General features: G+C 40.4%; 1 protein-coding gene across 4 annotated transcripts in view; it reads right to left on the bottom strand.

Moving 5' to 3' along the window:
- The window catches only part of colgalt2b (collagen beta(1-O)galactosyltransferase 2b), a 45895-nt gene that overhangs the window by 12623 nt on the left and 8214 nt on the right, over positions 1-25058 (bottom strand). For 3 of the 4 annotated variants that reach the window (XM_051947545.1, XM_051947547.1, XM_051947546.1), the window contains 5 exons: positions 24713-25023; positions 7349-7459; positions 7146-7263; positions 4653-4787; positions 4354-4558 (listed from right to left, as the gene is read on the bottom strand). In XM_051947545.1, coding sequence (XP_051803505.1) covers positions 4354-4558; positions 4653-4787; positions 7146-7263; positions 7349-7459; positions 24713-24948 — 805 coding nt within the window. In that variant the 5' untranslated portion in view covers positions 24949-25023. Of the gene's footprint in view, positions 1-4353; positions 4559-4652; positions 4788-7145; positions 7264-7348; positions 7460-24253; positions 24373-24712; positions 25024-25058 lie in introns of those variants that run through there. The other variant, XM_051947548.1, reaches the window with a different exon arrangement.

Genomic DNA, 25058 nt, shown 5'->3' with positions numbered 1-25058 from the left:
AAGACACTGGGGCCTGTTTCAATTAAATGTAAATCAAAACATGCACATTCTTTATATTTCGGTTTTGTTTGGTTTACTGTAATAGGGGTTCATAATATGCTAATAGAAAGTGAGGCTAGTTAAAGCTAGCTGAACAGGGAACACTGTGGTCACATTTACAGGATAATGTTGAAGGCTAAAACAGAGGAACATTCGGCTGCACAATATATCTTTTCAGCATCTGCACTGCGATGTGCTATGCAAAGTAGGACACAGCTTTTTCATACCGTTTGATACAAAAAGAACATCCACACAGTTCTCATTTTCCGTGACTAATCTACAAATGAAATCGATCTGATAGAGCATTATTTTCTCAGATTTATAGGCTTTTGGATACACTTTGTTGTAGTTTTTTTCCTTTATTAACAAGACACAGAGTTTGTCGGCATGCAGGCTCCACATGTGCACGGAAAAATGAGCAACAACCAGGGGAGAAACACTGAAAAGAAAGATTTGGAAACACAGTGTCAGTTGTATGAAAATATTTCGGCTACAGAAAGGAGGACGTTGGCCAAAAACTGTCGGCAGTGTCGTGGAACTGTTGCCACTATAGGAGGCAACGCATCAAATTTGTTTGACTTTTTAAATATGTAAAATAGTAAATTAAGTAAATTATATTTATATAGCACCTTTCACAGACAGAGAGCCACAAAGTGCTTCACAGCATGAATAAAAAAACAACAATGCACATAAATAGTCAACACTAAAAATAAGATCATAACAGCCCCAGAAACTAAGCGAATGCTTGAGCAAACAAGAAGATTTTAAGTTGTATTTTAAAAGCGTCAACAGACGCAACTGAGAGAGCGGGAGATCATTCCAAAGCCTGGGATCAACAGCCTGGTATGATCGGGCTCCTCTGGTCTTAAACCGAGTAAGTGGCACCTTTAACAGATTCTGATCCACAGACCTTAAAGCCCTCGCATGGGAGTAAGGCTGGAGCAGGTCACAAATATAAGAAAGAGCTTGACCATGTAAGGCCCGAAAGGTTAGAACCAAAATCTTAAAGTTAACTCTGTAAGAAACTGGCAGCCAGTGAAGCTCCTTTAAAATAGGAGATATGCGAGTCCGCCTGTTTGTGCGGGTCAAAATTCTCGCTGCAGAGTTTTGCACAAGTTGCAGCCTCAAAAGCTCCCCCTTGTTCAGACATGAAAACAAGCTGTTACAGTTGTCTAAACGTGATGAAAAAAAAGCATGAATGATGAGCTCTAAATCGTTACATGAGACCATTTTCCTGAGTTTTGAGATTTTTCTTAGTTGAAAGAAACAGTTTCTTGTCAGCTGCTTACAGCGCTGCACTAGAGACATGTCTTTATCAAGGAAAACACCCAAATTTCTAAGACTCGATTTAGCAGACTGCCCTAAGTCACCAAGGTACTGTTTGATCCCTGGAATTGAGACATCGGGGTGACAACGAGTGTTTCAGTTTTGTCTGCGTTGAGCTGAAGAGAATTTTCACTAAGCCATTATTTTATTTCTGCCAAACAATGGAAAAAGGAATCGAGCTTCTTTATCTTGGCCGGTTTAAAAGAACAAAAGAGCTGGATGTCATTGGCATACAAGTGGTAAGAAACATCCCTAAACCTTTGGATGATCTTACCCAAGGGGATCAAGTACAGTAAAAATAAAATAGGGCCCAGGACGGAGCCTTGAGGCACCCCACACAATAGATTCATGGACTCCAATTTTATCTGGTTTGTTGACACACAAAAGCTATGTCCAGACAAATATGAGGTAAACCACTGGAGAACCGACCCCGACAGTCCCACATGATCCCTCAGTCTACTTAACAGGACCTGATGGTCAACAATGTCAAAAGCTGAGGACAGATCCAGGAGAACTAGCACGGTGCATTTACCCGAATCGGCAGACAACATTATGTCACTGGACACTTTCAGTAGGGCTGTTTCCGTCGAGTGGTGTTTACGGAAGCCAGATTGAAATTTGTCAAAGAAGTTATGCTGATCGAGGTAAGAAGACAGCTGATTGCAAACCACCTTCTCAAGGGTCTTTGACAAGAATGGCAGCTTAGAGATGGGCCTATAACTATTTCGGTCTGTCGGGTCTAAACCTGCTTTTTTTAGTAATGACTCCACAATGACATGCTTGAAGGTATTTGGAAACACACCTGATGATAAAGAGAGGTTTATCATTTTGGTAACCCAGGGACCGACTGCCTCCAGTACCTCTAAGAACAGTCTACAGGGGATGACATCAGAGGAGCAGGATGAAAATTTCATCTTGGTTACCAGTGCCAAAACATCGGCAAGAGTTACAGACTCAAAGGTGAACCACATGCTGGAGGCAGGCTCAATAGCAACCGAGGCACCACACTGAGGGGGTAGCATATTATCCTTGAGCTTCTTGATTTTATCGGTGAAAAAATTCAAGAAGGCACGGCTATCGGTTTCGGTGAAAGCAGGAGTTACAGAAGCAGCAGGGCAAACAAAAGAACTGATTGTGTCAAACAGCACTTTAGGGTTTTTCTTATTCACTGCCACCAGTTGACGGATGTAGTCGGACCTGGCACTCTCAACCATTCCATTGTACGATGACATAAGATCCCTGAGATGGAGCCTGTGTAGATTTCCACAGGTGTTCAGTCTTTCGACACAGCGAAAGACTGTACCACAAAAGTCAGATCTGAACCATATGAAAAAGGTTCCAAATGGATTTTTAAAGCAATTTCTTTCATTCTAACCCTATTCCAAATAAGTCATCTAATGGGAAATCATTTGCAATATATATCACAAAAAGAAAAATACTACAATGTCGGTTGTTTTGTCTGATATTGTGCAGTCCTGTGCAGTGTAACAGTAGCAAAACCTACCAAGCAAGGCTGTCTCTGCAAAGCTGCTGCAACAGAGTGTATTTACTTAAGCAAGAGGATGACATATTGCTTATGAACTGATTTTGCTTGTAAGAAGAAGAGTTCTGATCTCTTCTTCAAAGGTTAAATATTCCCTCTTAAATCCTGCATAATTGCATACACTTGCTCTAAGTTCTCAAACCAACATGAGAGATGATGAAACTCTGCCAGTGTCTTTGTGTTTGCATCTGCTAGTAGTTGTGTGAATGTTTTCATGCTTTTCTTTTCAGGCGATTGCCAGACACCCTTGTTGTCTATGAAAAAGAAAATTTAATGATCCTGTTTGATTCTTCTAGATCATTCGTCAAGTCAAACAACACAAATCTACAAACACTGAAACTGCTATACACTTAAAAACACCCACATGCTCAGTCAAAGTCTCCCACATGGATCCATTTATCTGTGCTCTCACTCATCTACCTTAATCTGAGACATGTGCATAAAACCAATAAAAAAAGTCCCTCTATGTTATACAGCAGGGCACATCTGCAAAATAAAAACCAGTTTGGCAGCCAAACTGCTAATCATGTATTGAAGCCGCTGATGATCCTCGGGTCAGGGAGGTGAAGCTGACACGAGGCATTTGCATTTCCAAACATGCGTACATTTAAGACACATATAAACACAAATACACACAGGTTTCTGTTACTTTTTTACCCAAACATTTAGAAATTTGACCACCTCTGGGTGCACACACGTCACTCTAGAGTCCAAATGCAATGCATAAGTACATAACTGCTTGATCATTCTTAGTGTTCATTTATATGCTTTGCAGGAGTCCAACATCACGAAAAAACCATGTTTAAAAGCCACTTGGTGTGTTGCATTTACTGCAGTTGACATTGCATTGCATGCTATATAATTGAGGAAAACCATCTTGCGTGGTATTTAAACACCGTAAAATGGAACATAACAGGTGTAGAAAACCATGAAAAATGTGCCACAAGTGGTGAGCAGCTCCTCCAAGAAATGAGCAAGAGTGAGTGTTGGACACCAAGAGGTGGTGATGGAAGTATGGAACCTCAAAGTAGTAACAGGAAATAAATTGATTTATTTATTTAGAGCCGGTTTTCGGCAGGTACAATTATTGCATTTTTTGCATTTGTCATTGCATTGCATGCAATGTTGATGGGACAAACCATCTTACATGTTTTTTAAGGGACATAAAATGACATTTGAGGTGCAACAAGTGTATGAATGACATGCAAACTTTGCCAAGAGTTGCACTGATACCAATTGGAAATAAGAAACCCCAAAGTAGTAACAACAAATACATGTTAAAAAAAGACCAAATCTGCAAAATAAAAACTAGTTTGCAACTAACTGATAATTCTGTAATGAAGTTGCTGATGATCCTCAGGTCAGCAGGGTGAAGCTGTCATGAGACATTTACATCTTCACTACAAATCTGGTAGTTTGCTGCGACTTGAAAGCTTCAAACTGACCTGCCTGACGTGCTGAGAAAGCAAACACCATGATGTCATCGAACGCCCAGCTGTAGTCAGAGTGAGGAGGGTAGAAGGTCAGATCTCTGCTGGATTCACGGCGCAGGTCCACCAGGAAAGTACTGTGCACCATGGGAACGGGGAAGCAACCGAGCCGCTTCCACTCTCTGATTGGCTGGTAGTCTGGCGTTCGCTTGTAGTAACCCTGAAAGAGAGGAGGGAGACAAAGAACACGAGGCTGAGGTGATAAATGCAGCTGAGTGGATGGATAAATGGATGAATTTAAGTCCAAACTGTACCTGTGGGGTGATGCCACACCAGAAGTTGGAGTAGAGCGAGCGAGACTCCAACATGGGCGCCACTAACGTCAGGTTCTCGGCCATCAGCAGGTTCAGCACTTGAGGATTGGTCAGCAGGTTGTCGCTGTCTACAAACTAAAGAAGAGCAGCATCTGAATACATAAACCACAAAGAAATAAAGGCCTAATCCCAGCTCCACCCCGAGGCCTCAGCGCTAAACCCTCACAGATTTAACCGAGGTCGTAGCTGCAGGGCTCCAGTGTTCGACGTGGAATGAGAAGGAGGAACTGGACACATTATCATGACAGTGCACGTTGGTGAGAAACGGGGCATCAGCAGTGAAAGAAATTGTGAATTTGGACTCCTGTTTGATCTCTCCCTGTTATACATTTTAGCGACCCATCAAAAAAAATCAGTAAATCTATGAACATCTGTAAACCATACGCAGACTTTAGAATGAAAATACAAACAAGTCTAGAAATGTATAATAAAAAAGCATCTTGTCATACGTTGCTCCGTGTGAACAAAAGCACAGAAATATTAAATGTATTATAATGGCAATTGTTACATTTACAGCTTATGTATAAAACTTTTTTAAATCAATGTATCTATAGCTGTCAAATGCATGATTTCTGATATAGATCTACAAATTAACGGAAGGTTTCAGGGTTGTGTGTTCTCCCTCATAGTGACTGATTTTGTGTTATTTCGTGCTTCTCTTAAGTTATCATATTTAACATTTTATTTGTTTTTGCATTGATTTAACCAAAAAGAAATCTTAAAAAAATGACTATAAACAACTGTTATGTGCTTGCATTTCAGCTTACACATAATCATTTGATTTAAAATGCTCAAATAACTAATTATTTTGAAAAAGTACTTGAGTATCAGTTAAAATAAAAATCTTTACTAAACCAGGTGGGTTGACAAAGAACAATCCTCAATGTGGTTCCTAATATAGTAGAACCTATTTTTACTGAATATTATTGGAGCAGTGCATCCGTGGGTTTTCTCCCGTTTCTCCAGCTTCCTCCCACAGTCCAAAAACATGCTCAGGTTAATTGGAAACTCTAAATTGTCTGCAGGTGTGAGTGTGAGTGTGATTGTTTTTCTGTATATGTAGCCCTGCGACAGACTGGTGACCTGTCCAGAGTGTCCCCTGCCTTCATCCTAAATGAGGATTAAACGGTGTATAGATAATGGAAGGGTGGATGGATTTTTGAAGCAGCATTTATAGAGCTTAAAGATGGTTCTATGGATACAAATTGTTTGTGGTTCTTTATAGAAACTGTTGTTAAAAGTTTTTTTTTTTTGTGGAACTGTAAAAGGTTCTCCTATGGCATAGCTGGGAACAAACATGTTTGGTTCCAGTTAGTTACCTTCATTTTTGAGGTTGAACAGAGCACTTTCCTGCACCATACATGCTTGGTTTATCTACATGTTTTGGGGGCAGAACAACCACATTTACAGGTTGTCAGTTTTGCTATGAACAGCACAAGCCCCTCAGGTAAGTCTGCAGATATGTGGACCCACGTTAAAAAATGCGTAACAGCCTATCAGAGTCATGTCAGAACCTTTATGACAATTTGACAGTAATCCAGCGTGAAGCCTTCATGCATTTAACAAGTCTGTGCCTCACCATCTGCACGTCCACGAGTGTGGGGATACATAAGCACCACATATCTAATTAAAAATCATCTAAGCAATTATTTTCTCAACAAGAAAGATCATTTAACATCAACTAGTTATTCACAATTCCACATATGAAGAGTTCATTTGCAAAAACAGGTAACTCCGTTTTAGCAATTTTCAGAAAACTAATTTTTTTATTGTTTACTTAAGATAATAATGATAATAATAAAACTAATAATTTCTTTTTTCTCTATTTTGTCATGTATTTTTCTACTGAATTAAATCCACTCAACTTCAGTTTGATTGATATTATCTCAAGTAAACAGTAAAAAAAGTTATCTGAAAATTTATCAAAACGGAGTTATCTGTTTTGGCATCTCTTCATATATTGTTGAATTCTACATCAGGTTGTACAAGATAAAAACAGTCAAATCCAAATCAAAACATCACTTTGCCATTTGCAAATCTGAAAAACTAACTTAACACCCTCAGTGCTTAAAGTAAGCTTTGCATTAGTTCAAGTAGAGAAGTCAAACTTGCATCAGCTGATTGGCATCATTCGCTGCTCCCTAATCACTTTCTGCTCCACCAGCATCAGGCGACCTGTATAATATTCACACAGCGCAACTATTATAGTCTAATCTTAATCTTCTCTCAGTTAATCTGCTGATCCACTTATGCCAACATCGTTTGCTGCTACGGCTCAATCCACCACCAACCAAAATCTCCTCATGAAATCTCACCTTTTGGGTACATATTTACTATTTAGCTTTTTTAAACAGCAGATTGTAAAGCTATGCAAACATCAATAACAAAAGGTGACACATGAGAGCGTATTTACAAATGAATCAAAGAGGTTACCAGTATGTAGTCGGCCCATCGCTCTCGTGCAGCCTTCAGCGCCGCTTGTCTCAGCTTCATCACGTGGTTGAATCTGGACGGAGGCCAGTGTTTTGGACCCCATTCATCTGTGTAGGACCTGATGGAAGAAAAAAAAAGTCCCTTAACTGGTCTTCAGCGATCTATTAGGACACAAAAATTCTGTTAAACTGATCGATCCTCACCTGGGCTCCTCCATCGGCCTCCACTCCACGTAGTGATACAGACGCTGGGCTCTCTTCAGCCATTCTCTTAACATGGCCGTGGTGTTGTCCACATTATGGTCCGTTGCTGCCCTGAAACACAAAAACACATTCAAGTCAGTTTTAATTCCAGCCTGCTCAGGCACTAATCACAGCACATCTGGATGACTTTCGGAGCCAAACAGAACTTAGAGAGCTGCAAATTCAGTTGAGCTTGATTTAACAGAGAAGAGGTTGTGACAGTCTGAGCCGTGACATTCGGGAGATCATGTTATGGAAGAAAACATTCTGTCTAATTACTGTTTGATGCTACAACAGGCAGCCTCAGTGTTGCAAAGTGTCCTTGCTGCCTAATTTACTGCACTGCTACACAAAGTCTGAGGAGTCACCGAGCAGACAGACATGACTAAGGAACTCTGCTAAAGAAAACAATCAGATGGTAACCCTCCTTTGCAGACTGCCAGCTGCTTTTCTAACAATTCCAGGTTTCTAACAAAGAACTCCTCCATAAAGGCTTCAAATAACTCAACCTGCATGTATCTTTGGCTTCATTTAAATATGAATATTGATGTGTGAACAGCTTAACACCTAAATACTGGAAAGGTAAACTGACAGAAAATGATGTCAGTGTGAAAGAAAGCTGCTGGTTTGTCACCGCTGTGGTTTGCATCTCCGTTTCTTTGCAGAGATTTCCACTTCAGCCAGCAGAGTTGACTCACAGAACACACTGTGGCCACTGTGCGTGTTACCGAGAGCGTGAATGTGTGTATAAATAAATTTGTGCAAGAGAAATTAAAACCGTAAACAAGCCCCAAATCACAGTTTGCCATCGCTGCACTTTTGGGGGCGTCGGATAAATAAAGATCACCTGTCGCTGCCTCTTTTTTGCATTTCAGACGTCATTTGAAGAGGAAAGGTGGACAGAATGTGAGAGCAGCTTGCATGTATGAATACAAACACACACACATAGTGAGATGGAGTTTTCCACTGCTTGCTGTAATATTCCTTTGCTGTGTTCTGCCCAAAATCACGCCCAATTTTAGAGTGGATGGACAGAGATAGAAACACAAACATCGACGGGGAAGATGAGTCTTGGTTTGTCTTAAAAAACAGCAACACAACACCTGTTTTCCATGTGATAAACACACATACAAGCGCACAGACGTGCACATATTAACAAGGACAAATTACACACATGAAATAGCCACCCAGATGCATGTACAGTCCTGCCTTACGCACAAACGCTAGTCAGTTCTCTCGTGTTTGGAATTTCAATCGCCTTCAGTCACACAGATACCGTTGATCCAACAAAGCAACCAGCTGGAGAGAAGGTCAATAATTTTAATGACATCTCATGTTTGTGCCTGCCTGCAACTTACAGACACGAGGACATTCATTTTTGTGTCCTGTGTGTTTTACAGCAGCGTGACCGCTTATTTGCGTGTAGCAGAAGTGCTCTTTTAAAATCTTAAATATATCTGCCCGACTGTGTGTAAAAGCTGGTGAGTGCATATGCAAGCACATGTATGAGCACAGAACTGACTACACTGATGACAAGCTGCTGTTTCTTTTTTGTTTCATCATCGCCGGTGAGGAACACAGTGAAACACCTGACTCGCTGGTAATGAGTAGATGTGCACACACATTTACATGTTTCTTCAACTGCTAAGCTGCAGGCATCGCTGGGGGAAATAAATGTGTTCCTACATGCCATCTCTGGATGACAGACTCGGCTCCAGGCGCAGATTGTAACACGAGAGAGAGCTAAAGTGGGAACATGCAGTGAAGTATGTGTACGTTTATGACACAGTGAGGATGAGGAGTGAGGTAGAAGGGGAAGAAAAGGGGGGATTTGGGTGTGCACAGCTCTGTTTCATGGGGAAATCTAGAGTAAAAATATGCAAAATTGTACCAAAATGGTTTAAAACAGTTTAGTTAATCCTCACAGGGCTCATTAAAGCCTCTTCCAAACTTGTAAAATGATTGGACTGACTTGGTTTCTCTCACATTGCATTAAAATGCTAATGATGCTTTCGCTTCAGCTTAGTAAATAGCATTAAGGGCCTATTTTTTGGTATTTTTAAAGCCTCTTCTTGGCTCTCTTCATTCAGGGAATTAGTTGAAGGTTGAAAAGTGTCTACAAAAGAGCAGCAAACTTGACAAGAGAAGGTTAAAAATATGAGTTTATGTTATAAACAGCACTTGTTTTGCTGCTTTAACTCACCAGCGATAAAAATGCATCAGTTTCTTTAGAATTAATGTTGCTTTTTAACTCTCTTTTTGTCAGTTTTTTCCACAAGCACATCCAGGGAGCTGCCCCTCCTCCTGACAAGCCCCTCCAAGCACTAAGCACTCAGAGTACACTGTGTGATTTTCCATTACCCACATTGCATCTCAGTGTGCCGTATGATGAGGAAACTCAGTGATGTACACATCAAAGCAGCGAATGCACACGGCGTCTACATGCGAAACAAATAGAGAGAAACCAAGAAAGGCTTCTGTTTATTGCCCGGATCAAGCAAAGCTCATGCATGCCTGCCAATATACTGTACATGTGCCTCATGTTCTGCCGCTCCTTCATTTTTATGGGATGTAATTCTCCTCCTTCTATTTTAGAGTCTTCTATGCATTCTTCTCCTCAATTTCCTTCACCTTCGGGCAACATCAGCCCGAGCAGCTGAGCTGTGCTGCACTATGACCCTAATGCCAAGTCAGAAAACCCTTCCAGTTGCTTTAAAACCCTTCAGCTGTGCTCAGGCCTGTTCTGCTCTTCAAACCTCTGGAGTATTTTGTCCATCTGGTTAAAGGAAGTCAACTCAGAGTGGGTGCGTCCTCACGCAGCAGATGGAGACACAACTGTGATGCAGCATAATCTGGCCTTATACCCGCCTTCTCATCCTTCCATACCTCCACATATCTCTGACCTTAACCCTAATGCTGCGTATCCTCTTTACTTTTTTTTTTTTTTGAAGTTTACAGTAAGCTGCTGCCTCATTATTCTGTTGCCTGCAGCTTTAGGGGTTACAGGCTTCCTTTATGATCAGCATCTGGTCAACACATGCCTTCACCTACACACCCCACCACTCCCTGTCTGCATCACTGCACATCACAACAGCTCTTCCCTTGTTATCAAATGTGCATAAGACACACTGACATGATTACAGCTGAACAATGAGTTGAAATATAAGCAAAGCTGCAGAATGTCCAAGTGACAGGAGCCACAGTTTCTTGATAATGCCACAAAATACGAACAAAAATGAGTGAATGTGATGCTATTTGTCTATAAATTACACTAATAAATGAAAAAAGCTTATTACAACTAAAACTGTTACTCATATTGCAATTCCGATAACTGTCAAAATCGCAAAGATGAAATATGTTGCATCAATCTATCTTAAGATAAGGAGGGAAAGAAAAGGATTAAAGTATGATTCATAACTGAAGTAACATACGTAAACTAAGAAAATGCTGGAGTACAACAGTAAAAAGTAACGGTGGCAGTTATACCGGGGTAACAAGTAATATCATACAAGATAACAAAATAATGAAATAAAATATTACATTGCACCTGAAAAAAATGAATGAAAATGAATTATTGGCAATGCTGTACATGAAGGCGATAAGAATACTGCAAATGAAAATGAGGTGTTACACATGAAACTGAAATATTACACCTGAGAAATGGAAATATGAAATAATGCACATTACACATTGGTGAAATGTGACACAGAAATTAATACTGTGCAAACTATTGAGAAGTAATATTACAGCGATATTGAAAAGACTGTTTAGTGTCCAGTGTTCTGGCAGTCATTAGCTTTGTCTTTCTTTTCCACATACTACACCAGCTCACAATCATTCAGTAGTTTATAGTTTAGATAAAACTGTGCAAGACTAAACAAGCAGTTTACAGATATACGAATGTTTGCACGTATGAATGTTACTGCTGTATAACAATTTCCCCTCTCAGGGTGAATGAATGAATAAAAATTAACTGCATAAATTCTACAATCACAAAAATCCAAAAATTGCAATAATCAACACTAGACTTCAGTCAGCTTGCAGCAAATCTGCAGGTACATCGGTCTCATTGTAATCCCTCTAACCTACTTTTATTTTTAACATCACCTCATCACTCTTCTGTCATTCTTCCTCCCTCCTCCACAAAAGTGCCCAATAATCTGGCCTTAAACACAGAGGCTTGTCTCTAAAACCGGCCCTTTCAGGTAAACACAGGTCTGACAGGATCCAGCAGGCGAGTGTCAGCCGGCTGTTGATTCAATAAACTATCTAATATCACTGCCAATAATGACCGGGTGCCGCGTGTAATTAAGGAGAAAGAATGCCTCTTTCAGACCTGAACGTGGATGCTGTTAAAACGTAATAACTATGCCAGCGTGTTGACTCCGCTGTGTAGTCTGTGGGCTGACGTGGCCGTCAGATTCTTGACGGCCTAACAGGGTGCAAGAGAAAGAGGTGGGGGTGGACGGATGAGGAGATGAAGGGAGGTCGGTGAGATGGAACCTCCTGACTGAAATTCCTCATGAGTCTCAGGGTCAACACAAGAAGCCGAGGCCGGCGGAGTTGCACCGGAGTGTAACGTTCAGCGTTTATATTCAAGAAGAAGATATTCATCCTGGTTAAACATTAAAGAAAGCCGGTACTCACTGCTGTAGAAGACTGTAGTGTTACAGTCCCAGCTCCAATCTCTAAACTGTTGCTTTTTGCAGAATACTTACATCAGAATTATGCACAAATATGAATATGCAGCAATTTGAGCACAATAAAAGTGTATCACTGACACACCACAAAAAATGGATCAGTGTCATGTTATAAAGTCAAAAAATTCTAGTTTTGTTTTGTTTTTTGATGCTGTAAAGACATACATTCACATTTTCCCGACATACAGACATATATTAAAACCGGAGCCTGATCAACACTGAATTTTCATGGCGAATACCTAACAAGTGATTTAGACAAAGCTGCACCAGAATCTGCTCAGCTGTGATTCTCTGCTACATGTGCTGCAGACGATACTGAGAGTATCGTACTGCTGCACAAACTATGTGATGAAACCGTTTCTAAATGATCCAAACCATCCGTTTGTATATCAGGTTCTGTAACAGGCAGTTTTTTATTCGCTCTTATATTTGTGTTTCTGTGACAAGTCAATGTCATCTGATGATATCTGCCAACCAACAAAAATGTCTGGCTCTAGTTATGAGAATCAACTTTCCCTGCTACAACAATACACTTTTTATTATGTCATAAAGTGAAATGTTTTATATCATGACATGAAACCTATATTTAAATGAGGGAAATGTGTGCAGAGATAAAATGAGGAAAAAGACAATTTGATTAAGCGCTACCTTCAGCTTGAACTAAAACATGGTGAGGTTCTGCTTGTTTTCAGCAAGGCCTCTTTATTTATTGCAGTATGATGCACTTCAGTTTGTTGCTTCCAGTTGTTCGTAGAAGTCTCTCCTCTGAGTTTAATAAATGCAGTATCAAATAACATTTAAGCATCTGCAAAGCGATAGAGAGGCACGCATTTACCCATGTGAAGCAATAATTCTGGTATATCTATCCCCGACATGGAGACAGGATCTAGCAGGAAGTCACATTGTGTACTTTTCTTCACTTCAGAGAGGAGAGTAGTTGCAGTCACAGTTTATCAGCTGCTGAGCTTTCAGTTGAGTCCTGAGCTCCGTCACAACCATCAGGATATTTTCATTTCACTGCTCACTAGGTAGTAATCAGATTTTTATCACACATGGACAGAATTTTAAAAGCTTAAGAAATCTTTAACAAATTAGGTAATTAGTTATTTGGACACTTTTATAGACTTGGCATTAGTTTAGAGATAACATTTTGTTTATTAATGCATTCTTATGTATTTAACATCCCTTGATGTACTTTCCAATTTCATACTTACTTTTGCTAGCGTACTGTGACTCTTTCCGTTGTTTGTCTTAGGTATGTCTGAATAAATCAATGAAGAACATTAACAGAAAAGTCGTCTACGTCTGAATAACCGAATGACGTTAGTCTAACAGATCGATAAAGCTGACAATGTTGCTTATCCCCTGTCTGAAAAGGTGATAAAGTGCTGCCTACTCCACCTTTAAATGCTAATTCATGTCAATAGCAGGACGTATTAACACTTTTTTTCTAACTATGTACTCTAAATGAACATTCAAAGCAGGTTCAGTCACACAATCACAGCAATTCATTATTTGTAACACATTCTGGCTTCAGAAGATGGAAGAAGTGATGAGTGAAGGTTGGTAGGAGGGAGGGGAACATTGTGGTTAAACAGTGAAACTGATGACACACTCAGACAGCTTAATGTTAGATTTCCTCTGAGAGAACAAGAGTACTTCTACTGAATCCTCCACTGTTCGTTAAAAACATTCCTCTGATCACTTTACTTGACCTGTTTTTTCCTCTTTTCCTGCCTTCACGTCATCTGATCTGGATTCACATCCAGGACTCCCTCCCCTCCAGATGAGAGCGCTCCGTTCATACCAGGATGCCATTGTGTTTCGGTGTTTGCCAGTTCGATCGCTGCTGCACTGCCAAGCTCGAGCAATGCTGCTGGAAGTGAACTGTAACACATGGGGCATCTAAACAAGAATCCACAGCCTGCAGCCAAGGGCAGGAACAACCACTTCCAGGGATCGGAAAGTAAAGTCACTCCGTTTGGTGCACTTGATTGAACAGATACGTCGGAGTTAAAGAGGAAAGTTTTCCATGAATATGTCCATGCTGCAGGCTGAAGAGGAAAAAGCTCGGTCTGTTGGCAGGTACAACATCATCAGCTGCAACCCTGCAGCTCTGCAGGGAATTTGCTGGTTGCTGGCAAAGATTGAGCCTCTGGAGTCACAGCGTTTGGAAAATGCCGCATAGTAATTTCTAGTAATAACGCCTCATCATCAGGTGTGAAAGAAAGTTCCTTTTCCCACAGATGCCCTGCAGCCATGCGAGTGATACAATAAAAATGTGACTCAGTGTTTCTCAAAATGACACTTAAAGCTCATTTCAACCACAGGCCATGTGTTTGGCAGCTTCTCCACAGAACAAAACGCACCAATAAGCCACATTGTTGCACCGCATGATGGCCCTCCACTGCAGATATCCACTGTGCTGCTGCTGAGAATACTCACCAGATTACTAAACGTGTACTAATTTATTGTGGAAAATAGTCCCACAAACATGCAATATTCACTCCCATTTTAGCTACATTTGCTATAAACTACCATATCGGAGTGTTGTAGGAACATACCAAGCATTTTTCAAAAGGCGAACTACTCAATTTTATATTTTGAAAGATTTACTTATTTGGTGAAAACAAAATGTGCCTGGTACAGAGGAACATAAACACAAGAAGTCCAATTAGTACAGCAGCAAAGTAAAGTACTGAGAGCTGGACCTACACAGTGGGGGGTTTAGTTCCTTCTAGAAGAGTGAATATGGAGCAAACTTCTTTTAAAATTAAGAAGAGAATGCATATTAGGCTTGTTTTCATCAAGTATTGTGAGCAAACAAACTGGGCTGTGCAGTGTCACCAGAAGAAGAAATGAGAAATAAAACTAGCTGCTGGAATCCTTAAAAGATAAAGAGAAACGCACAAAACAAGTCCTCAGGAACTGTTCTAAAATCAGGAAAGCTGTAGTTATTCTTCCATGACAGCTGCTAATGTCCATGTTTTATGTTTCCCAGACGCGAAGACAAGTTGTGTGAGTTGGACGCCAGCTACGCCAGAAACTTATCCAAAAAAGGTGTTTCCATCACCAATTAGGATCATCTTCTCTCAGGTTTGCCCATTCCAATAACGTATTCTCATGCTTATTGCTTCAAAATGCACATAAAACACATTATGGAAACAAGACTATGGCAGAAATGGAGAGTAACCGCATCTTTATATGTAATTTTAACGTAGATATTTACTACAAACAGACAGACCTGATTTTCACTGCTACCAAGTAGTGAAACTTCCCTTTCCACAGTGACACAAGCGGTTGGATCAGCTGACTTTCTCACAGCAGGGTAGCAACAAGGCCCTGCCAGATGTTTTCTGACAATTTCAAGTCCCCTGAGTCTCAATTTGTACTAGTTGTGTCTGAAACTAAGCTTTGATGTCAAATGTTGTGTGAAAAGGAGAAGATATGGGTAGCTGAGTTCCTTCGAGATACACAACATCAGCTGCAGATTACTTCACTTTTCCTGACAGAACTATGCGGACAAAAAAAGCCTCTTCTTCTGCTCCGCTGAGCTTTTGTCATCTGGAGCGGCCTCTCTGGGAAATGTCACCTTGAGTTTCTGGAGAATATTTCAAAAAATGGGAGCAGATGTTTTAAAGTTTCCCACGGATTGGATGCGGCTGCAGAATCGGGCTCCTCAGGTGATTCTGATTGGGAGGTCACAGATGATTGTGGTCTGTTTTGCTGCACAGCTTTGGCTCACTGTGGGCCTTATGGGGTATTATGGGAAACTGAATGGAAAACAGGGGCTGAGCCAGAGCAGAACACACACTCATTATGTGCGTAATACAACACACACACCCCTCAAAAACACACATGCGCATCCATAGCTATTGTTGTACCAGAAGACTGCAGAAAATTTAAAGCCGATTTTAGCTCCGAGTTCCAGCACTGTGATGTAATAGATGCTGACACACACCAGCATGCTGATAATCACTCACAAATGCCCACGTTGTCGGCAGAAGATAACACACAATACCCTCCTGATAATTTATTCCATACACTTGTATAAACTGCTCTCTCTTAACGGCCAAAGTTCTTGCGTGACAACAGCAACAACAATCCCTGTTTCCTTGCCGAGCTCCCACAGAGGAATGGGCCCTCAGGTAACACACCTGGCGAGGAGAAACCCCCTACCAGCAACATCACAAAACCGATGACCTTCACAACAAGAACCATCTTTCCATTTTCTTCCATGCTGTCATTCAGAGGGAATGAAAATGTATTGATCTGTGAAGCCAAAAAGGAAAAGCACAGACCTCACAAAGCCTGATCAAACATAGGGGCTGCATTCCCACTGTAAAAAATAAGTCCGTGAAATCTGGCAGCAAAGGCGCCAAAAAATGTGTTGATTAATGCGACAATCAAAAGTGGTCACGAATAAATAAACAATACAGGAAATAATGGCAGATTTTAAATTGAAATACAGTAAAACAGTGTAATTTTACAGCCAAATGTTGTAAAAATTAATTAGTATTTATAAAAGTACCAGTTCATGATGTGAACATTATTCATATTTTTGGCCTGTTAATTTTTTTACAGTGTACAGGTAAATTATGACTTTTATCTCATTGTACAAAATATTATATAAAATTTAACTGAAGAGGAAAAATCTGAAACATAATTTTTAAAAAAAGAATTGCATTTTAAAATTCTTCATGTATTTTTCTTTCAAATAATGTCAAATATGTGTGAAATAAAAACAGCGTTTTACTGATTCAGCAAAACAGCAAAATTTTACACATTGTAAATGAACAAATTACTATTTATAAAAACTACATATTCTGATGTTTACATTATTTAATAACGACCAAAACAAGCATAATCTGCAAATCAACAGTTGAAAAATTATTCAGTATTTTTTCATTCTTAATGTACATACTTTTTCTTTGAAATAATGGCAAATATGTGTAAAATAAATAGATTATATTTTGATTTAAACACTGAAACAATAATATAATTCTACATCTAAAGACTGTAAAAGGATCACATTTTTTATTTGTAAATATACATGTTTTAATGTGGATATTATTTACAGTTTTAACTTGATTTGTTTGTTTATGTTGTTGTTTTTAATAATTAAAGTAAATGTAAATTTGTGCTTTTTTTCTGTAATTTTAAGAACGAACATCTGCAATTTAACAGCTCAGAAAATCTATGAAATGGCAGTAAATTGTTCCAGAAAATTACTTTTAAAAAGCGTTACATTTTTTCACAGTGCATGTTTTGGTAGGTGTTCTGAGAACAGCAGTGCACTGAACAATTCAAGGTCCTGCGTTTGCAAAGGCATGTTGCTGCAGGAAAATAAGTCAGTGACTTTAAAGAATTATTGCGAACAGTGTCGGGGAGCAAAACTCCGGCAAAGCTACAAATTTAGGGTCAAGTTGTTTGCTTTCTTGTCAGACATTTGGTGTAGAGTTTGATCTCTCAGTGGACAGACTGCTGCTGTTAGACTGGAGGCTGTTTGGTTGGCCTCTGGCATAAGAAATACAACATGCCTCCTGATGATGCCAAACTCGCAGCAGAAGTCACTTCTAAAGCAAAGTCTGGCTTCAAATTGAAGTACTGCAACAGCACAGTCAGAATAAATCAATCATATACTCAGAAAAACTGAAACTTAGCCTTCAAGTACAATTTGTTCCGGTCCATTTATTGCTGCATAACTCAGTGCACTTGTCAAAATAACTTACAAGGTACGGTGTTTATATCATGTTATATTACATCATATGGGCCAGATCTCCTCATGACATGATGTAGTAGAGGCAGGATAATTACATATAACTTCTCTCATTATCTGACAAATATATACGGCAAATCTGTCAGTGAGTCCTGCAGCATGGATTCAAAAAACAGTAGAAAATTCTTCACCTATACAGTCAGGTCATGCCTGAGGCTTTGGGGATGCATCCAGGATTACAACTGTCTCATTATTCATAAGAAATATACCAATTTCATGACTGTTAAAGAGTTTATTTGTGGTTGTGTATGATTTTTGCCAGTAAAATGCATTGATGAAAACTATTCATGCAGTCAAAACTGTGAAAATCCAAACCACAGAGCCCAAACATCATTGTCTCTGCGTACACTGACATTTAGAAAACAGGGGATAAGTGGTTGGATGATAAATGACTAAATGAACAACAACAACAAAAATGCAGTGAGCCCTCTGGGGAAGGCAGATGATGTCAGCGCTCTGATTTCCAGATTCAGCTCATCTCTGACAAGTCCACAAATCACGTCGACCCCCAGCTCAGCACCTGGGAAAGCATTCCAGCACATGAATGCTGCCAGCAGGCAATAAGCAGCGGGCAGCCGGCAACGAGCAGCGTGTGGAGGGAAATAACAGCGGGCTGGCCTGAAACCTACCAGGGCTTTAAGCTCCAAATGTCAAGACAAACGCAGTATATGAAATCCTGCGTGATTTCCTTTGAAGCTGCTTCTGTAGGCAGCGTGTAAAATTCAGTTGACTGAGGATAAAAGCTGCTGAACTCTCAATTTAACCTTTCAGTAGCATTCAATAATTGATGCATACCATCCCTCCTAATTTATTCCTTGCCATTTTCAGTCATTGGTTTATGCTTTAAACCGTTTTGAACAAAAATAATTCCCGAATCCACTGAGTTTGACAGTGACTTGCATCAAAATTCACTTTTATCTATTTACGACCAGTAAAAAGTGTTGTTTAGAGTGCTACACTTCACCTTACACTGTAAAAAGACATTTTTAAAAAAAATCAATAAGTAATTGTGAATCTGGCAGCAAAAGTACCAGAAAAGACACGGCACAAAGCAGTGAAATGTTGTAAAAACTAGAAAAGCACTCAGAGAGTGCAGACCTCCGCCAAGGATAGAGAGGAAAACAGGAAACCCATGCAGTAAAGGATCATGAGCTGGAATCAAACCTGCGTCTCTGACACAGTTCTGTTTACGAATCACCTTAACCAGTTGAGCTATCTGGACACCTTGCTCCAATTTGTTGGACGACGTACTAACCTATGTTTTTGTCATATTTTGGACCACATACTAAAAAATTCAAAGTGATCCAGAATCCAGGACCCTTTCCGGATTGCCACCAAAATTAAATCAGCTCTTCCTCTTACCATAGTCTACATCCCCTCAAAATTTCATGTGAATCTGCCCAGGCGTTTTTGAGTTATCTTGCTAACAGACGGACACACAAACGCCGGGTGTCACATAACCTCCTTGGTAATGATGATAAAATTAGCAGACTGAAACATGGTCAGACATTGTAGAAGAACAAATTACCATATAGAGAAACAAGTCTTTCATGTGGACATGACTTACAGTTGTTGCTTTTTTTCCCTCTATGGTTAACGTGTAAAGTCATACTTTTTAATTTTGATGTGACATTATCTGTAATTTAACCTGTACATTTTTCCCTTTTTGTAATATTTTAAAAATTGTGTAATTCTGCAGTCAAATTATACTGGAGAAGAAATTCTTTACAGCTTTGTTGTTGTTGTTGTTACAGTTAAGATGCCAATTAAAAGTTTAAAAAATATATATTTTTAAACATTTTTTTCTTTATAGTCACAGAAAATTTGCTAAAAACATTTTGGGATATTTTATATCTTTTTAAAATTAAAGTACAGATTTAGGACACTATTTATTGTTTAAGCCTATAGTTTTTGGTGATTTTGCTAGTTATTATCAGTAATTTAAGAAAACAAGAGAATTCTGATTTCAAAACAAACTGTTTTAAAAATATTTATGACTTTTCAATTTACAATATACATTTTTTCTTAGAAAAAAATCAGTGAAACAGTAAATAAAGTAAAAATAGTGTAATTTAGTCAAATGTTCAGACAGAAAAGTACCATTTATAAAGATTTAATTTTATAGTTATTTTACTACATGTAAATCAATATTTTTTCAATAGTTTTACTAGTTATCTGTAATTTCACTAAACAGGCAAAATCTGCAAAATAACAGCAAATGATCTAAAAAAAAAAACTTCAGTTAAAAGTGTTTTAACAGCATTTCCCTTCTTGATTAGATAGAAGGGGATGGAAAAGGAGAAACGTAACAGTGGTGAAGAGCAGAGCAGCTTTAGTGGCGCTACTGTGGGAATGTGGATTAACCAACCTGCTCTGGCCTCTGGGTAATTTCCCAACATTGTTGACCACCTTCCCTCTGCCCGACCATCGCCCTCTATCTCTAATTCCCTGCATTCTTTCATTCTTTAACAGCAGAGTGAGAGTCTCTCTGTGAGACCTGCGCCCACTTGCAGAGAGAAAACTTCTGAAGGAAGGCAGATCTCTCTGACCAATCCCAGGCATGAGTCAGAGCTGGAGAAACAGGGTGGAGGAGATCTGATCTGGATGATCAGATCATCCTGCAGACAGGCTCAAACTGGAAACTTTGCTCCTCACAACATCCACAGATCGGGAAGAAGCCTGCCGAGATTTTTGGAAACATGTTTGTGGTTGTAAATCCGGAGTGAAATGGGTGTGAGAGAGAACAGAGATCATCTTAAATGTGCAATTACAAATTAGGCGGAAGAATATAAAACTCTTTACAAGCAACAGGATAAAAAGCTTCCCATGTTGTCGTCATATTTTTTTGGTGAAATGCCCTGAATGCAAAGGAGGAGACTTTCAAGGGCAAACAGTGCCTGTGCATTTGTTGAAGGCTAGAGAGGGATATTTGAACCAACACTGAAGTAGGAGAAGCCTTCTTATTGATTTTCTTAGCATAATTTGGATTTTAAAAAATCTAATTGACAACTGAGTTTGCTGGAGAAACACAACAGAGATGGAATGTCAGAGAGTGTTCTTCACCTGAATAAATAGACGTAAAACTTTCCAAATGGAGACTAGAGATATTGGGGGAAAACAGGGGTGAAATGATCCTTTAAATGGACCAGAAGGAAAGAATGTTAGGTTTAATTGAGGTGCTAAAAACTCCAGTCGCATAACACAACAAGAAAAGCACTCAGAGAGCACGGTACTCCGGCAAGACTGCTCAGTCGTACGATTTCTAACAGATAAGTCCCGATAAGTCTGCATTTGTAGTAGGGTCGCAATCATGTGACCGTCAGCAGGCAGCTGACGTAGAGTTCACTTGTTGTCATGGTTACAGGGATGCCGTGCCGCTGTCTCGCAATGACACCGAAATCTTTAACAAATCCGTGGATCCAGACTATAAGCCGTATCACCACCAAAATCTAATCAGGTGTTCCTTGTGTCATTTCTGATCTTCCCTGAAAATTCCATTCAAATCCGTTATTCTGTTTTTTAGTAATGTTGCGAACAGACAGACAGACGCCGATCGTCACATAACTCTGCTCCATTCCTTGGTGAAGCAATAAAATGGTGACATTTCATTTTGTGTGTAATGACAGATTTATCTTAAAGTCCTTCTTTGTTTATTAATTAAATCCCTAAAAACTCATATCTGTGCACATATTTAGGAGTTTTTACATGAAAATAATCCCTTCTTGTCTTAAAACAGCTTAAATGTAACTCTACATCATCAGTCACTGCAGCTCGAGCACACCAGCTCACCTAGAACTCTGCATAAACACAGCAAATCAACTTTACATAGAGGCAAGTTGCAATATTGGAGCAATTCACTCTGATTTTGCGTGAGAATAATGATACAAAACGCTTCATCTTGCATGCAAACAGGGTCGATCCCTTAAGTTTGTGACGTATAAAACCCTCAAAATCTGCTTAGCCATGGTGTTGACTGCTTACTTGCGTCCTCCAGCATATAAAAGAGACCACACAGCTCTGTAAACGAGGTAATGGAGCTCAGGATTCACCCAGAGGAGCTTTACAACAAACAGTTTCCGCCGTATAAACCTGGAGTCTGTGTAACAGTCGACCTGTCAGATGTGCAGAAAAACACGCAGCATTATTTACTGACTGGAAAGTTACCACTGCTGTGCCACGTGCACAAACACACACATCACTCTCGATTTAAAGACACGCTTCTGCTGTTGTGTAAAGACACAACCTGACAGCAGCAGGTTCCCCACTGTTTCTGCAAACTACATTCAATGAGACCTGTGAGATTCTGACACCTTTCAGAACACTTACAGGAGATTTTAATACTTGCTATGTTCTCAGAAATACATGAAAAATAACAAGTGACACACTCGTTGTCAGGGTTTATGAGAGGAGGGCATATTTGATGTATTTATCACTTAATAATAGGAGGGCAAATTGGTGTTTTCACAGAATTAGAGAGGGCAATCCCCCCTAAAGACCATATGGTAACACCCTCAGATCTTAATTAACTTCTCGGTGCAGAACACTTTACAGCTGTCTACACATATTTCGTCATCTATACGTCGTATTCACAAGCATATAATGTACATATTAAAATGACACATTCCTAATTTGGTGTAACGACAATCTGGGTGTAAAAAGACTCGAGTGTCTCTCCCTCTTTAATCATAACCTCCAAATTATATCTAATCATCTGCTTCCTGCTGCGCCTGCATCGATGCTTGTTCAGACTATGAGGACCCTAAAGTGAGGAACATCGTGTCCCCACACCAAAGTAAAGCTTCGCAGCCGCACTGTTCCCCTATAGTTGACATCAGACAGCCCATAATCTATAGAGACAAGCTCAGTATAGCAGCAAAGTGCAACAACTGAGCCGCTGGGTGAGGATGAGTCTCGTAACCGTAAAGTTATTGGCTCATATCCCGCTGGAGAACCTCTCTCTTCATGTCATCCCCTTCCTGAGCTGCTCTGCGCTGCCGAATAAAGACCAAAATGTTATAAAACTGAATTTTACCAGCAGCAATACGGAGTGGAGGCTGAGTGGAAAGTCAAAAGGAAGCAGATTTATTGCTTTATTCTTGCACAACTCATCTGAAAAGCATCTTTAGTCTCACTGAGAGGCTTCAGAATTAGCCTCATGTTTAGGTATCAAACTGAAATTATCTCTAGAACACACTGTAAACCAGTTTAGCATGTATTTGACATCTTGTGAGTGGGTTCGGCTCACAATTCAACAGTGAAAACGTCACGAAAATGCGTCATTTCTTTATGAATCAAACCACAAAGAGCCAATTAAATTTTTTTTTGCTCAAAACAAATCACTTCAACAGCATTAAAGCTGTTCGACATATTTCCACTGTTTCCAATTGCCACATATTACAGCCTGATTGTTTAAAAGCCTCTTGGGCGACCCTCATTCTGCAAATTTATGCTTTCCATGTGCTATGTAAGCCTGTGTCAAGATATATGTTGACAAAAAAAAATCTTACTGCACGTAAGATGGGCTGTATAATAAACCTGCAATGTAAATAACAGAATATTTTGTGACACAAGGGGAGTGTTAGTGGGAATATTTGAGGCTATAATCATCTAAAACAGCCTGTGATTTGGATGTCTCGCGTGTTTTTGTGTCCTAATTCTCCAATAATAAATGTCAGTGGTCCCAATTTCAACAAATTTACTTGTGTGGCTGATTCACCTCAAGCATACACTGATTTTTTTTACTGTTTGCAGGGTCCAGAGATGCCACTCATAACTGATGGGGCACGTCCCCTGTCTGCTAAACCCCTCACAAAGCCATGTTAGTTCAGTCCCCCCCCCATTTTGTTTTGCACTTTGCTGCAGAGTAAAGTCCCTTTCTCCTCCTTCTTTCTCTGTTTCTGCATTGCATTTTTCCAGTGTGGGTGTGTGAGGGTCTCTGAACTAGAAACAGACCTTCTGCAAACAAAAGTAAGACATTCATTGAAGGGGAAGGGGTGGGAAAGACGAAACAAAAGCAGTCCAGCGACACAACCAGGCTCCGGGCAAAAGCTTTGCACAGATTCACCACCATCATGCCCCTCAATCTCACATTTTTCTCATCCCCTTTGCACTTTGATAATCAGATTCTCTTTCATTTCTCTTTTTATCTGCTCCATCTGCCTGCACAACCCACATCCACACCACACAAGGGCGCACAACACACATTTTACGCATGACTTGCCACAACTCTGGCACACACTCCCACCCCCAAAGTCCTGCTGTCAGACCGACTCAATGTCTCCTTTCATCCCTTCACCTGCACTTTAATGACTTTCTATTATCTCGCAGGACCCTACCTGAGGTGAGCCCCCCCCCACAACCTCCCACCTTCCCCCCAAACTCTCCTACCTGCTGTTTTAACGCCCAGTTTCCGCAGGTTTGTGCTGAATCAGACGCAGAGGGGGGACTGTGATTAAGGGTTGAGTCTAACACTAACATGCACAGCAGCTCTTTCATCTTCTCCCCTCAGTGTGCAATTTGGATGCCGGCAGACACGCGAGGTAAGTGCGTCGTAAAAAGAAAAAAAAAAGGAGAAAAAGCGCAGCAACAGGTCTCCGAGCACAACACCGACAATCTGTTATTATAATTAACGCGGACACACGCTGCTTTCTTTGCAACATGCTCCACTGCAGACCACCCTCCACCTCATGCACTGGATGTCCCCTTAAGGGAACGAAGCCTGATTTGGAAATGCGCATTTACGCACACTTGGAGAAACCTTCGCCAAACATTACCTTAGAAAAGTAAGATTCAGGTCACCCAGAAAGTCCCCCTCCCACCCCGTGCTGCCACTTTTGCATCCCTCACCAGATCGCTATGCGCTCCTTCGGGTAGTCCAGCCTCTCGATGCAGCCCAGGTAGTGCGGCAGGCTGTGCGCAGCGTTCCGAGCCACGATGGCGATCATAACCTTCGGCTTCAGCAGCGTGGACTCGGGCTTGACCTGCTCCTGCACCAGCGTCGCCAGCTCCGACGCGCCGCCGGGCACCAGAGCGGTCAGCAGCGCCCACAGCACGGCGGCTCCCGCGGCCACGACTGTCCGCATCTTCGCTTCCGAGATTCTCGCCGCGATTTCTCCCGACCTGGATCTGGAGAGCCCCGAGCCTGAGTGAGGGAGAGACTGAGAGAGAGAGAAGGAGGGAGGGAGGGAGTGAG

This window comes from Acanthochromis polyacanthus, chromosome 4, assembly GCF_021347895.1.
Source record: "Acanthochromis polyacanthus isolate Apoly-LR-REF ecotype Palm Island chromosome 4, KAUST_Apoly_ChrSc, whole genome shotgun sequence".
NCBI classification, from domain to species: domain Eukaryota; kingdom Metazoa; phylum Chordata; class Actinopteri; family Pomacentridae; genus Acanthochromis; species Acanthochromis polyacanthus.
Note: the sequence above shows the minus strand (reverse complement) of the source record. Positions and strands in the feature narration are given on the sequence as shown.